General features: G+C 37.0%; 1 protein-coding gene across 1 annotated transcript in view; it reads left to right on the top strand.

The window, feature by feature from the left end:
- LOC578630 (5'-3' exoribonuclease 1) overlaps window positions 1-9,047 on the top strand; it is a 40,740-nt gene extending 31,693 nt beyond the window's left edge. The window contains exons 32-38 of the mRNA XM_030987173.1: window positions 168-333; window positions 1,032-1,243; window positions 2,740-3,168; window positions 3,544-3,657; window positions 4,695-4,983; window positions 5,603-5,676; window positions 6,386-9,047. Coding sequence (XP_030843033.1) covers window positions 168-333; window positions 1,032-1,243; window positions 2,740-3,168; window positions 3,544-3,657; window positions 4,695-4,983; window positions 5,603-5,676; window positions 6,386-6,781 — 1,680 coding nt within the window. The 3' untranslated portion in view covers window positions 6,782-9,047. The remainder of the gene's footprint in view (window positions 1-167; window positions 334-1,031; window positions 1,244-2,739; window positions 3,169-3,543; window positions 3,658-4,694; window positions 4,984-5,602; window positions 5,677-6,385) is intronic.
- Window positions 9,048-16,685: the final 7,638 nt, after the last annotated feature.

The raw sequence follows: 16,685 nt of genomic DNA, 5'->3' as shown, positions 1-16,685 counted from the left end.
GAGGGCCCCTAAACTAAAATCGTTATGTCATATCATTTTTATCCTGATGCTTGCCTACAGCCATTTCTGTCTTTCAGTCCTTCATTGTCCTTTGAGAAAGTAGTGTTAATGCTGTTGAGCAAAGGATTATTATTTAATTGCTTTAAATCTTTGTATTTGATTCTTAGTCTCAAACAGAAGAGTTATGTCGCCTCCTCAATATCAGTTCAGTGGACACTCCAACTGAGCCAGCAGAGCAACCCAATCAGAATGCTGGTCAGGAGTCTAGTGCGTCATCAAGTGCGTCATCAAGAATAGGATATGCTAAGCAAGTTTCTGTGGCAGAACTCTTTGGTAAGATCAACATTTTTAATTGTATATCAAGAAAAAATAGTTTCACTTTTTCTTTCTTTTTTCAGGACATACAGAAACAAACCCTGTTCCTGAACGTTATTACTCCTTTATTGCAACCAAAGTTGGTTTTGAAATGAAAATAAAAATTCAAATACAAACAGATACATAATATGGTAAAAATGAGACTGAAGAATCTTATACATAAATACAATTGTACATAGATAACAATTTGAGTTGCAACAATCAAACTATTACGAATTGTCAAATAAATTGATGTAAGCTCATGAGTACAATATTGCATGATGATTGTGTTTAACATCAGATATAGTTATGGGTATCTTAATTCAATTTGTTGTTTATGTTTGATCCCAACAACTTTGCAAATATATTTCTATGCAGTATGGATCAGTATCGCTCTTCTAAGGAGAACATATTAAATAACTGCCTCGAATGCCACTTCTATTTGTTTTAGGTAGAGGTGTCATGGTCAAGTGGATACGATACCGGACTTTTGATCAAAAGGTTCGCGATTCTAGTCCCGCTGTGGCACTAATTTCCTTTGGCAAGACATTGATCTACATTTGCCACACTCAACCCAGGTGATAATCGGGCAGTGCCAGGAGCATCATGACGTGGCGGACATGTGCGCTATATAAGAAGCCATTATTATTATTATTGATTTTATTTTCATTTTGCAGAATCTGCCAAGAACACTGGCGCGCCCCCTCGCAGCCCTATTAGTCTGCCCCAGGGAAGGCCTGTAGTGCACTCTAAACCCATGGGACAGGTGGCTCCTCATCCTCAAGTTGGCCCTCTGTTGAGTCCCCATCTCATGGGAAAGCAGCCGTTTCAGCCTTCATCCGCACCCAAACAACCCTTCATGGCATTATCCCCCTCCAAATCTGGACAGGTACGACTCATTCATATTAAGGATATATTGACTGCTTTGAGAGGCATAGTGGTTTCTATAGGGTCAAGGGAAACTCACAACCTGCTATGACCCCAAGGCGCTTGCGCCGCGGGGTCATAGCAGGTTGTGAGTTTCCCGAGACCCTATAGAAACAACTATGCCTCGAATATTAAAAGCAGTCAATATATATTTTATATACCGAAAAAAAGGAAAATGTTGACTCACCCATTTAGGTTTCCATCTCTTTGAAGTCATGAATATTAACACCAACAATAACTTGTGTACAGTATGAAATCCAACAAGCTGTGCTCCAGTAGAACAGGAATACCAAACACGTTTACACGAACAGTAACTTTTGTACAGGATGATATCACCAACAAGCTGTGCTCCAGTAGAACAGTAACTTTATAAATTCACAAATTCGCAAAAAATTGGAAACAAAAAACCCCAGTATTTTGCGATCGAGACTAGTACACAAAATGGCGATCGGTCGTCTGTCTGCGTGGATTGGTAGATTCGTCGCCTGAATGCAGCGACCAAAATTGAATTGCACTCAAACACCGTTAACGGTATTGCGCATCGGTCATCGCACATAAGAAACTTATACGGTAACACGTAAACCAAAATGGGGATCGCAGCAAAATGACGTCACGTTTCACAGCCATGGAAAAAGTGCTATGAAAAATGGATATAAACCGGTAGAGCCGGGAAAAATGACTATGAATTTCAATTAGCGGGCATGGTTAAGAACATGACTGCATTTTCAACCAATCAGAAGACAGGATTAGTAAACAATCTTAAAATGAGGTATATAACGTCTTATATAATATATACAGTATATATAATATTCCACTTATATAGCGTTTAATACAATGTATTATAAGCACTTTACAGATATGCTATTACCCCGCTCATTGGATTTTTCCATGTCTCCCAGTAAAAATGATATACTCACTTTTTGCTGCATGCTATCTTGCTGGTTATCTCTCTCTCTGTCATACTGTTTTTTCTTCTGCTTTCCAATTCACTCACTCTAACCATTTTAAGGTATGTTATTTATCCAGCTCTACCTTCTATACCTTTTCTCTTTCTCTGCTTCCTCCCGTTTATTTCTTGTTAAATATACAGTTTTTTGTTTGTTTTACATAGCAATACACTCTACCAATGAGACAAATCATTCCAAATATACATGTAGTTTCCTTTCCTACATGTAGCTGTTTTACTTGCAATGTATTTCATTGTCTAATAGTAAACTAGTATTCATTTATTTGGTAGGTAAAAACACTTTTCAGTGAAATAACCTGTGTTTTCTTCAAGTGGAAAAAATAAACTGCACTAAATCAAAACTTGCCTGAAATGAATTGAACCAAACTGAGCTGAAGTGAAGTGAAATGATACTGCTGCTGTACAAGAAGTCACAATCATCCTTAGAGTCGATTTGAAAAATTAGTTTGAAAATCCTTTGAAGAAACATGTTTCTGATGGTTATTGTGCAGGTTGGTCAAGTAGGCATTCCAATTCCTGGTAGTGTTGGTCAAGTAGGCATTCCAATTCCTGGCAGTGTTGGTCCAACCCTCACTCATCGCACAGCGGTATCACCCCAAAGGCCCTTCATGACACCACAGATTCTACAGGGTTCTCCAGTCAGCTACCAACAGTCTCACCAACATGGCCCACAGTACTCTCCACCCGAGTACCAGAGAGGTACCCTTGGTGGCCCAGCTGAGTACCAGAGAGGTACCCCCCATGGGGGCTCCGTTCCACCCATGATGGCCCAGGGGCACCCGTTTATGCCACCACAAGGTCAGGACTACTACCAGGGACCGCCAATGATGAACATTCCACCTGCAGCAGAGATGCTCAAAGGCTGGTGCTTGGCAAAGAATCTCGCTCCACCAAAATTCACCTTTCAACCACTTCAACAGGCAAGGATCCACTTATTACAACTAATAGCATTTTACATGTAACTTTAAAGTGCTGAATCCCTTAGGGAGTCACCAAGCTAGCAAAGTTGTAAGTGAATAATAAATAAAAATCCCCCCCCCCCTAAAAAAGAAAGAAATATATAATGCCAATTACGTGGTAGAAAATGTTCTGTTAGTACTTTGTACATTATAATAATCTAGCTGTCTTAAAGGGCCCATGACATCGAAATACAAGTGTGTTCCTGTTGGTATGCAGTCCTGCATACATCTTATATTTTGATATGTAAACTTCTGAATTTGTTTCATAGATTTTGAAACACAATTTAGATACCTATGTTGTAATGAAGTGTGTTTGCTTCTCCTATTGTTTTTTAGGGCATGGTTAAAGCTGTATGTACTCTTGGGGTAGGTATCAGTTACGAAGGTCCACCTTGCCGGACTGAATCCATGGCTATAGATAGAGCTGCTGGGGTAGCCCTCCACAAGCTGGTAAGTTGAACACACTCAACTTGATTCAATTTAATTTAATGTGGTTTATTAGAACTACAAAGTAGTAGTCCAGGGACTAATTGCACATATACCTTTTTCGTAATGATCCATTCTCGAAAACCATAAGTCACTCACTATGGTCTGAAAATAAAGTACACACACACACACGATCAAAGCTGGCATGCACTGCACACACACACGATCAAAGCTGGCATGCACTGCACACCCACACGAAATAGACCAGGGGGGTGTTTCACAAAGATCCTAAGTTGAACTTATCTCTAAGTTGGACTTAAAATTTATGGGAAGCCATTAGCATACTTGAAAATATTTTGTAATTTTTTTTTTAGAAGGCATAAAATGTTGATTCAAATCATTCATATTTTCTATTATCATGGGAGATTTCATGTTCTTGATGTGGAATTGATGAAAAGTCTGAAATCCTCCAATTTTTGCTTTTGAATATATTTCATTTTAAGGCTCCAATGGCTGTCCATACTTTTTAAGTCCAACTTAGAGATAAGTTCAACTTAGGATCTTTGTGAAACACCCCCCAGAAGCGACATTGTCTCCAAACTATCCCAGAGTGCATTTGAAAACGGGCCTGAACATAACAGACATGTATTTTTGATATATTGACAATACCCAGAATTATCAGCATCAGCATCACTTCCCTTTTAAAACAAATTATAATTGAGAAATATTGTACTGGAAATAAGTTCATTAGTTTTAGGATTTCTTCTGCTTTCTCAGGATTGGTCACTGATGTTTAGTTATCAAAACATTGTTGAGTGTTCTAGTGAAGTGCTCGTATATCCCTGATCCTGAGAGACGATTCTATTTGTGTTCATTTTTAGTTTGACTGATACACCATTTGACCTAAAACTTATACTATTGTCAACTTCAAGCTTCCTAATTTTGATAGTTATCAATGATTGGCCATACTTGTAATTTGGAATGAATGTCTACTTTAATAAACACATATGAGTAGAGCAAACTATCTATATAAAAATGCATGCTGTCATTTGTTTATTTAGCGTATAGCTCCTGTTCATCAGTTCATGGGAGCTCCAATACAGGGAACCCCTGGTATGATGCACCCTCCAAACATGCAGTCCAACTACAGACCACAAGGAATGCCTCAAAGAATTCCTCAAGGAATGCCACAAGGAATATCTCAAGGAATGCCCCAAGGAATGTCACAAGGTATGCCTCAAAGAATGCCTCAAGGAATGACACAAGGAATATCTCAAGGAATGCCCCAAGGAATGTCACAAGGTATGCCTCAAAGAATGCCACAGGGAATACCACAAGGCTACCAACAAGGTGAGCTAACTATTTGGTTGGATTCTGTAAACAGTGGTATATTCTCTTCAGGGAAAGCAATTTCAACTGATAAGAATTGAATGTAGAAAGGGGGAGAGAAGGCTATTTAGGTTGAACAACTATAAAAGGAAGTGTATTCAACAAAGGCCTTTGTTTAAGCTATCAATCTTGGGTTATTTTGAAGAAGAAATACAGAAAGAAAAAAAGTCAAAATTTACAAGAGGTATGGATAATTTAGTTGTTTACTGTCAATGAGTTCCATTATCTTACTTTCAAATGTTATTAATTATACTCTTAGCAATAGGATTTTACATCATTTGGTCAACTCCAAACTCATTTTCTAAATTTAGCAAAGCCCCCCTAAATCCCTTTAATTTTTGCTGAGTCTGAAACTTAAAAAAAATGATTTTCACTAACGTAGGGATTCAGTTTTTCAGCTCTACCCTGAAAAAATTTTCTACCTAGGATTTTATTTTAGATTGATACCCATTTTCTGATATTTTGGATAGGAATTTAGCTATAGAACTTCTCACATTTAAAACATCTAATAGTGAAAATGGTTCCATGAAAAAGGGAAATCATCAGAATGACTTTTTTATGCCTCCGTTACGTTCCGCAGGGATGCCCCCACCAATGATGTTACACCCTCAACATCAAGAGCCTCCTGTTCCAGGCATCTTCGTTCCTCTTCAGGTAAACTTTTCATATATATTTGTTTGTGTCAATGGGCAGTAGAAATTGGGCTAGGCTGTGTTTTGATATAAAATGACCACATCAATGTTGTTGTTGTTGTTGTTTGGTATTATCGGCGTTTCATTCTATTTTAGAATATTTATGCCTAAGTGTCAGCAAAGGTTGTTTTTATACCTCTGTATGTCTTGGCCAGAGGTTTGGGGTTATCCACCTTATCTGTCTTGTTTGCTAAGCCGCTCTTTTTAACCACAGTAGCTTCAGAAACATTGTTAAGATTTCAAACAACCTTGTTGCAGCTTTAAAGTCATCTTGTGTGTTTGAATAAATGGGAAAGTCGTCCGCCACTACATCACAGAGACATCATTGATTCAGGGAAAATGGAGAGCCTATAACTATAATGATTACAACTTTTGATGATTTTCATTTAGACGACACATTTCTTCCACTACCTAACAATCCCAGAAAGATCCATATTGTTTGAACATGACATGGATTTATATTAAATCAAAAGAAAGCAATTTTGATATGGTGTATATTTTAGTTTTGGAGTTATTTTCAAACAAATTGATTTAATTTTCAATTCATTCATAATGCAAATTCACCTTATTAATATGCATGAAAAAGGCCATCAAGATCTTTTCCATACCGTATATTTGTGTGTTATACCTTCTTTGTTAAACCATGGTTATTCATTGTGTATGATTATTAGGTAACCAAGCATCTTGCGACATCCCTTCCTCGACTTAGTAGCTCTGATGGAACCCAGGGAGTATCCGGCAATCCACAAGGTCCAGCTTTCGACCCAGTCTTTGATCAACCAAGAACAGAACCGAGTCACTCCCATCATCTACCGCTTCATAATGAGCTTCGATATGAGGCGGACACTGCATCAGAGCGCAGCAGACTATCGGATGTTACTCAACCAGGAGGACAAGGTTCCTCACAGCTTGATAAAGGTTACCCTCAGCCCGATTACACCACACATACTGCAGTAGGTGGGACTGATAATACTCAACAGAGCCCAGCTTCTAAGGGTGTGACACCATCAAGAGGATCAAAGAAGAGCAAGGCTAAGTTAGCAATAAGCTTCTCAGCGGGAAAATAATTGTATTACCTGTAGCTCTGGATATCACATATCAATGTCAAACACAGAGCTGCCAACCATTCCGTTTTTGCTGGAATTACTCTTGTTTTTTCCTCCAAGTTACGGTAGTATGTTTTTTCTTCATAAAATACTTTTTTTTTTTAAATTTAAAAATAATTTTTTTTTAAATTAAATATACCGCACGTTAAACAAATGCCCTAAAATGTTTATTTGATCACAAATTCAATCGAAAACTACGTTTAAAACATACCAGTACTTGAAAACATACTTGAAGAGAACAATATTCTCAAAAAGAATGAAATGCCGATAATACCAAAATAACCGGGAAAAAATACCTGCTTGTATGGAAAAAACAGCATGAGGAATGGACATTTCTGCTTTGAAATTGTGTTGCGCGTGGTTGCAAGTTTCGTTTTAATGAATTCTTTTTTTATGCCATCATGGTTCCTTTTTTTGGTCGCACAAGGTTGCCAGCTCTACAAATAAGGATTAAAATAAGAAGATCAATATTACAACAATTACATTTTGTTTGAAAATATAATTTTTTGTAGAAGAAAGACTTTTTATTCCTATGCCATTACTTACATGTAATTAATGCAAATGTTTTCTCAATCAATATGAAACTAATTTCATTTTAAAGCTTTCCAGCTGGTTGGTGTCATCTGGTACAAATTTTCCCCTTGGGCAAATATTATTTACACAATTTCAAAATTTGGCTCTGATTTATGGGCATCATAATGAATGCAATTTCTGCACCATCGGCATGCAGTCAATCCCCAGCATCTGCTAATACATGTAGGTATCTATACATTCAGTACATACATGTATTCATATACGATTGGTGTGTGCATACATAATGAGCGGTCACCCTGAAATCAAGTTCAGTTCAGTGCACGCCAAGTACTCAGTTTTGACTGCATAGAAATGGTTCTTCCACACTATATATTAAATTGAGGGCGGGGGGGGGGGGTATTTTTCTTGTTTCATTTTGTATACATGTACCTAAACCTGGCCTCGTGTACATATTTTTTTTTTTAAACAGAATTTCACAATTTTTAGCTCTTTTTGTATCATAGTTAAGGTAAATTTCTGATGCCCCCCCCCCCCCCCCGAAAAACAAAAGATAATTAAATTAATTGATTACTAATTAATAATTTTTTTTTTTTTCTTTAATAGTATAATTTTCATTTTATTTATGTCATTGGTTAAAGCTTTTACAGAATATTTTACAGCCATTTCAATTATGTAGGCCTATTATAAGGATTTATGGACATTTGTATACAATTCACATGAAAAATTTAGATTTTTGATTATGTTTTATTCACACAGTTTTTAAATAATTCTTAAAGTAGGCTCCCATCAATTATTGTTTCATTGTGAGAGAATTGTTGGAGAGTTACATGAAATCGATCTTGTTCTTTTGACCTTCACTATTGTCACTGCTTCTTACTGTACACATTTTGAAAATCTGTTATACTGCATGCTTGTGATGGGTTTATATGTCATTGATTTTTGTTTTTCACTTTTTGTCTGTTTTTTTTTTTTAATGTGCCACTATATTACTTTGCATTACTTGTATGAAGGGATTTAGGCGAATAGGACAATCGATGTATCTTCATGGTAAGCAAAATAGTGCACAGACAACCATTTAATTTTATTGTCAATATCTTGTGGTTTCTTAAAAGTAACTGGATGGCTGATGACTTTGTAATATTGTTTTAATATGTCTATAACAATGTGTAAAAAGTGAATACAGTTTTAAATAGTCAAAGACTTGGACATTGGTTTTGTGTGCCCTACTTTAACATAATGCTCTGGTAATGACAAAATAACTTTGTGTGGTTTTAATGTTCAAATAATTTAAAAACATAAAAGGATATAATGGTGAACATTTAGATTTCATACAATTAATATAGACGATACGTGCCATATTAAATTATTTACTGAGCATTGCGTCTGAAATTTGAACGCATCAAGAGGGCTGCACAGAGCTTGCATAGTGCTGCACACAGCTTGCAAAGCAAGGCGCTATGGAAAAATGAAGGCATAAACATGCGACTTGAATACAGGTTGCCATTGGCTACGTTCTTGAACCCGTATTATAAAGTACTTTTAGGTTAGTATAGTAGGCATATATTGTTCATCAATAGATTGTCCTTATGAAGTAATTATATTTTCTAATTTATGGCTAGGCAAAAAAAGATGTATCCAATTGAACCTGAAATGAACTGAATTAGTTTCTAATAAACCCTCACTAAAATAAAAATGATTTAAACATGCATTTTGTTGAGTAATGTTTGATGAGCGGTGAATGTTTGTATAAATCTAGTCACTATGAACCTGACGGACAAAGAAATGTGACACCTGTTCTACACATTTTTACATAATAGCAGTGAAGAGATGTTCCTTTGTCCACCACAGCAATTGTTGAGGGTAGAATGAGGAACTGTATATTTTGTCCTCTATCTTTGTCCGTCATGTTCATAGTGAGTACCGGTCTAAAAAGCAGCTATTGTTCAATTCAGTGGATGAACACCAATCAACGCAGTCAGCGACCAGCGGAGAGTAGACGTCAGTCAATGGTAGACCACGGCAATGAAAGTGTGGTTGAAACACTACCCTAAACAGTTATTTTGAAGATTGAAGACCCTGTTGCCTGCCTCCCGGAGGGATTGTGTCGAATGAAATATTAGCTGCACAAAAATGGGGAAAAAACGCTGCCCTCTGAAAACTCTACTACTACGACTACTGCTTGTACTATTGTACTTCAAATCATTGAGGCCATCGCCTCTGGTCAGATGGTTGCGTTACACGACCTTGCACATAACGAAAACGGAAGTGTTGGGTAAATTGAACCAGACCATTTGTAGATGAGGGGGCTCTATTTCACAAAAAATGTCATAAACTTTCGTTTTCTTAGTTACTGATAAAGGAATAGATATATTTCATACAGGGGTTGTAAAAAAAAACATATTTGCAAAAAGTATATTAGGGTAAATGTATAATTGAAAATTTTCTTTAGGGATTTTTTTTTTTTTAAATCATATTTTTAGCCCCCAATTTAACGAACCCCTAAATAACAGGCCTGATATTTTGAACAATTTACCAGGTTCCTGAACCAAGGACGTCCTCGTTATGCGAGTGGTCGTCAAAGTGAAGGTAACAGTTCTTATGTGTGTCCTCTGTACCCAACCACCCATGCACTCACACACACACACACACCTACCTCCAAGAACAAGAAATTAAACTTAAACATCATTATATTTATTACTTCTTTATTCATCTCAGTCGAAAATTGAAAAGGATTCATTGGTATCACTTTTCTAATCGGCGCAAAAAAATCTATCCATACAAAATCCTCAAACGCTTAAAATTGAAACTATTCTCAACATCAAACTGTGAATCAAGATATAAACAAAGTTATCACATATTCATTCCGCATAAACTGCAGAATTAACACCATTTCAAAATCATCTCAGCAGAACAAGCAATTCACTGGAAGCGACAATGTGAAGTACATGTATCGTCATTGTCAAAATTCATCTCATAGCCTTTTGTCAACATGCTCGAAGCCAACGGTTAGGAATAACCTTATGGAACTCTAAAATTACAGTTATACATGTAATTCAATTGGTTTATATAGTACTTTTGGTGGACTATTGCCGAATAACTTGTAAATCTGAAAATTCTGATAATAAAATAGCTTGATTAAGATACAAGGACATTTGTTTTAAAATTTGGAAACAAATTCTGGACTCTTCGGCATTCTAATTCGAATAACTGCAACGTTAACAACAACGTTGGACCAAGATGTTTTGTACATTATAAATTATTTCTTGCTAAAGCCATTCATACAGAATGAGTAGGATATGGATAGATGGCAATGAAACAGTTTTAGGTTGAATCACTTGACAAAGATAAGAGGGTTGCATACTTTCCTCTGGACAGATTATGAGTGATACTGATAAAGATCGCTATCTACATTTCAACATCAGTGTTAAAGGAAAAAAAATCTCTTATTTATAGCACTTTGCAAGAATTCTTTACACATGTCAATGGTAAATACAGTACAGTTCATTAAAACAAGAAATTTTATTCACCTCAAGCACTACCTTTTTAATAAGAGACATCTTTCAGAAATATTCAGTCATCAGGCTTCTCAGATGAATCTCCATGAAAATCTTGGTAAGAGCCGTCTAAGAATACCAAATTAAGTATAAAGGCAGTTGGCGGCAGAGCACTGTAAAGCATTTTTTTAAAGGGAACGGTTGAATTAAAAGTGAATGTGTAGATTCAATGTACAGTACTGTCATCTATGCAGATTTCTAGGCAGTAAGCGTTGAAACAAAGGGCACAACTTAATACATAGTGCTCTACATATTGCATCTTGTTAATAAATCCAGAAATACAGTTTAAGTACACACTCATTCGTGTTAGTTCATCAAAATCACTACAATGGTGCATAAAAACACACAAAATAACAGCATTTCATCACAAGGGTATATGTATCTCATATAAAAGAAATTCTTTTCAACATATATACAAATTACAGAACCTGAGTTTGACCATTTTTCTGCGATCCCATTTTCGAATAAACAGCAATTATATTAGATATGGGAACAAACTTCAGCGTCCTAATTTAAGATCTAAATAATTTTAATTATACTAAGAACCAGAATTTGCAGGCATTTAACCCTTCTAGTCAGAATAAAAATGAATCGGCTCTTAAAGATGAAGTTGAGTTCTGGTCATGCGATTGCATTGTAAAAGAAATGGTGTGGAACCGACCAGAAAAGGTTGATCATCTAGCATATAATGTGTATTGCAAGGTTCTGGAATCATCAAAATGATAAGAAATTTGGCCAAGTCTTGGTAAAGTTACAAACACTTGCACAGAAAGATGTATACATTGTGAGAGAATTGTTGGAGAGTTACATGAAATCGATCTTGTTCTTTTGACCTTCACTATTGTCACTGCTTCTTACTGTACACATTTTGAAAATCTGTTATACTGCATGCTTGTGATGGGTTTATATGTCATTGATTTTTGTTTTTCACTTTTTGTCTGTTTTTTTTTTTTAATGTGCCACTATATTACTTTGCATTACTTGTATGAAGGGATTTAGGCGAATAGGACAATCGATGTATCTTCATGGTAAGCAAAATAGTGCACAGACAACCATTTAATTTTATTGTCAATATCTTGTGGTTTCTTAAAAGTAACTGGATGGCTGATGACTTTGTAATATTGTTTTAATATGTCTATAACAATGTGTAAAAAGTGAATACAGTTTTAAATAGTCAAAGACTTGGACATTGGTTTTGTGTGCCCTACTTTAACATAATGCTCTGGTAATGACAAAATAACTTTGTGTGGTTTTAATGTTCAAATAATTTAAAAACATAAAAGGATATAATGGTGAACATTTAGATTTCATACAATTAATATAGACGATACGTGCCATATTAAATTATTTACTGAGCATTGCGTCTGAAATTTGAACGCATCAAGAGGGCTGCACAGAGCTTGCATAGTGCTGCACACAGCTTGCAAAGCAAGGCGCTATGGAAAAATGAAGGCATAAACATGCGACTTGAATACAGGTTGCCATTGGCTACGTTCTTGAACCCGTATTATAAAGTACTTTTAGGTTAGTATAGTAGGCATATATTGTTCATCAATAGATTGTCCTTATGAAGTCCCATAGGAAAGAAATGAGCCTGCCGCATACTCCTGCGGCAGACTTGCCGCAGATCTGCAGCAGACCTGCCGCAGACAGTCATCTTTTTCACATGCAAATTAGTTTTGCCGCAGACTTGCCGCAGACTTGCCGCATACTCTTTCAGTATGATGAAGAGTCTGCGGCAGGTCTGCCGCAGACTTGCCGCAGACTTGCCGCATACTCTTTCAGTATGATGAAGAGTCTGCGGCAGGTCTGCCGCAGACTTGCCGCATACTCTTTCAGTATGATGAAGAGTCTGCGGCAGGTCTGCCGCAGGTCTGCCGCAGACTTGCTGCAGACCTGCCGCATACTCTTTCAGTATGATGAAGAGTCTGCGGCAGGTCTGCCGCAGACTTGCCGCATACTCTTTCAGTATGATGAAGAGTCTGCGGCAGGTCTGCCGCAGACTTGCCGCATACTCTTTCAGTATGATGAAGAGTCTGCGGCAGACCTGCCGCAGACTTGCTGCAGACCTGCCACAGACTCTTCGTCATAAATATTCATATCTCATATAGACCTGCTGCAGACCTGCCGCATACTCTTTCATATCCAGTACGTGGCAATAAAGTATGCATGTAGAAGAACCAGTGATAAACTGATTGATACTTCATAATCGATATTGGCAATATCGATATTACCAATTAGGTAATACCAACATATATCGATATTACCAATTAGGTATATTCTATTCTCAATTGTATTAACTTCATCACATTGATCATTTGAAGTGTATTCAAGAGTAACATTTAAAGAGAGGCTCTTACACATATATATACTAAATATGTATATTGTTTCTTGGTTAGTAATCATAGTTTCTTGGTTAGTAATCAATATATCTATTGCTTAAACGTGAATGTAATTGTAACATGATCAGACAAAATAATCTATTGGTTAATAATGACAAAAGGAAAATAGAAATCACAAAAATGATGTGCATTGTCTTAATTTGCTTAACAAATCATGATAAATGTATTTTTCTGTCACACGTGTAAAGTAATAATGAATATGCATGAGATGATTGGTTTCAATTGGCCCTATTAGACTTTAATGGGATTTCCTGGGGCAGACCTGCCGCAGACTGTTCCTGTGGCGTACTGGTATGCTGCAAGTCTGGAGCAAAGTTTCGCCCTGCCGCAGATCTGCCGCAGACTGTTCCTGTGGCATACTAGTATGCGGCAAGTCTGGAGCAAAGTTTATCCTGCCGCAGATCTGCCGCAGACTGTTCCTGTGGCATACTAGTATGCGGCAAGTCTGCAGCAAAATTTCATCCTGCCGCAGATCTGCCGCAGACTGTTCCTGTGGCATACTAGTATGCGGCAAGTCTGGAGCAAAGTTTCATCCTGCCGCAGATCTGCCGCAGACTGTTCCTGTGGCATACTAGTATGCGGCAAGTCTGCAGCAAAATTTCATCCTGCCGCAGATCTGCCGCAGACTGTTCCTGTGGCATACTAGTATGCGGCAAGTCTGCAGCAAAATTTCATCCTGCCGCAGATCTGCCGCAGACTGTTCCTGTGGCATACTAGTATGCGGCAAGTCTGGAGCAAAGTTTCATCCTGCCGCAGATCTGCCGCAGACTGTTCCTGTGGCATACTAGTATGCGGCAAGTCTGCAGCAAAATTTCATTCTGCCGCAGATCTGCCGCAGACTGTTCCTGTGGCATACTGGTATGCGGCAAGTCTGCAGCAAAATTTCTTTCTGCCGCATACTTCGGCATACTCTTTGCCGCAGACTTTTAGTCTGCGGCAGGTCTGCGGCAGATCTGCGGCAGGTCTGCCGCAGGTCTGCGGCATACTTTTCACTTTCCTATGGGGTAATTATATTTTCTAATTTATGGCTAGGCAAAAAAAGATGTATCCAATTGAACCTGAAATGAACTGAATTAGTTTCTAATAAACCCTCACTAAAATAAAAATGATTTAAACATGCATTTTGTTGAGTAATGTTTGATGAGCGGTGAATGTTTGTATAAATCTAGTCACTATGAACCTGACGGACAAAGAAATGTGACACCTGTTCTACACATTTTTACATAATAGCAGTGAAGAGATGTTCCTTTGTCCACCACAGCAATTGTTGAGGGTAGAATGAGGAACTGTATATTTTGTCCTCTATCTTTGTCCGTCATGTTCATAGTGAGTACCGGTCTAAAAAGCAGCTATTGTTCAATTCAGTGGATGAACACCAATCAACGCAGTCAGCGACCAGCGGAGAGTAGACGTCAGTCAATGGTAGACCACGGCAATGAAAGTGTGGTTGAAACACTACCCTAAACAGTTATTTTGAAGATTGAAGACCCTGTTGCCTGCCTCCCGGAGGGATTGTGTCGAATGAAATATTAGCTGCACAAAAATGGGGAAAAAACGCTGCCCTCTGAAAACTCTACTACTACGACTACTGCTTGTACTATTGTACTTCAAATCATTGAGGCCATCGCCTCTGGTCAGATGGTTGCGTTACACGACCTTGCACATAACGAAAACGGAAGTGTTGGGTAAATTGAACCAGACCATTTGTAGATGAGGGGGCTCTATTTCACAAAAAATGTCATAAACTTTCGTTTTCTTAGTTACTGATAAAGGAATAGATATATTTCATACAGGGGTTGTAAAAAAAAACATATTTGCAAAAAGTATATTAGGGTAAATGTATAATTGAAAATTTTCTTTAGGGATTTTTTTTTTTTTAAATCATATTTTTAGCCCCCAATTTAACGAACCCCTAAATAACAGGCCTGATATTTTGAACAATTTACCAGGTTCCTGAACCAAGGACGTCCTCGTTATGCAAGTGGTCGTCAAAGTGAAGGTAACAGTTCTTATGTGTGTCCTCTGTACCCAACCACCCATGCACTCACACACACACACACACCTACCTCCAAGAACAAGAAATTAAACTTAAACATCATTATATTTATTACTTCTTTATTCATCTCAGTCGAAAATTGAAAAGGATTCATTGGTATCACTTTTCTAATCGGCGCAAAAAAATCTATCCATACAAAATCCTCAAACGCTTAAAATTGAAACTATTCTCAACATCAAACTGTGAATCAAGATATAAACAAAGTTATCACATATTCATTCCGCATAAACTGCAGAATTAACACCATTTCAAAATCATCTCAGCAGAACAAGCAATTCACTGGAAGCGACAATGTGAAGTACATGTATCGTCATTGTCAAAATTCATCTCATAGCCTTTTGTCAACATGCTCGAAGCCAACGGTTAGGAATAACCTTATGGAACTCTAAAATTACAGTTATACATGTAATTCAATTGGTTTATATAGTACTTTTGGTGGACTATTGCCGAATAACTTGTAAATCTGAAAATTCTGATAATAAAATAGCTTGATTAAGATACAAGGACATTTGTTTTAAAATTTGGAAACAAATTCTGGACTCTTCGGCATTCTAATTCGAATAACTGCAACGTTAACAACAACGTTGGACCAAGATGTTTTGTACATTATAAATTATTTCTTGCTAAAGCCATTCATACAGAATGAGTAGGATATGGATAGATGGCAATGAAACAGTTTTAGGTTGAATCACTTGACAAAGATAAGAGGGTTGCATACTTTCCTCTGGACAGATTATGAGTGATACTGATAAAGATCGCTATCTACATTTCAACATCAGTGTTAAAGGAAAAAAAATCTCTTATTTATAGCACTTTGCAAGAATTCTTTACACATGTCAATGGTAAATACAGTACAGTTCATTAAAACAAGAAATTTTATTCACCTCAAGCACTACCTTTTTAATAAGAGACATCTTTCAGAAATATTCAGTCATCAGGCTTCTCAGATGAATCTCCATGAAAATCTTGGTAAGAGCCGTCTAAGAATACCAAATTAAGTATAAAGGCAGTTGGCGGCAGAGCACTGTAAAGCATTTTTTTAAAGGGAACGGTTGAATTAAAAGTGAATGTGTAGATTCAATGTACAGTACTGTCATCTATGCAGATTTCTAGGCAGTAAGCGTTGAAACAAAGGGCACAACTTAATACATAGTGCTCTACATATTGCATCTTGTTAATAAATCCAGAAATACAGTTTAAGTACACACTCATTCGTGTTAGTTCATCAAAATCACTACAATGGTGCATAAAAACACACAAAATAACAGCATTTCATCACAAGGGTATATGTATCTCATATAAAAGAAATTCTTTTCAAC

Source organism: Strongylocentrotus purpuratus, unplaced genomic scaffold (assembly GCF_000002235.5).
Source record: "Strongylocentrotus purpuratus isolate Spur 01 unplaced genomic scaffold, Spur_5.0 spur5_scaffold_16, whole genome shotgun sequence".
Lineage (NCBI taxonomy): Eukaryota > Metazoa > Echinodermata > Echinoidea > Camarodonta > Strongylocentrotidae > Strongylocentrotus > Strongylocentrotus purpuratus.
Note: the sequence above shows the minus strand (reverse complement) of the source record. Positions and strands in the feature narration are given on the sequence as shown.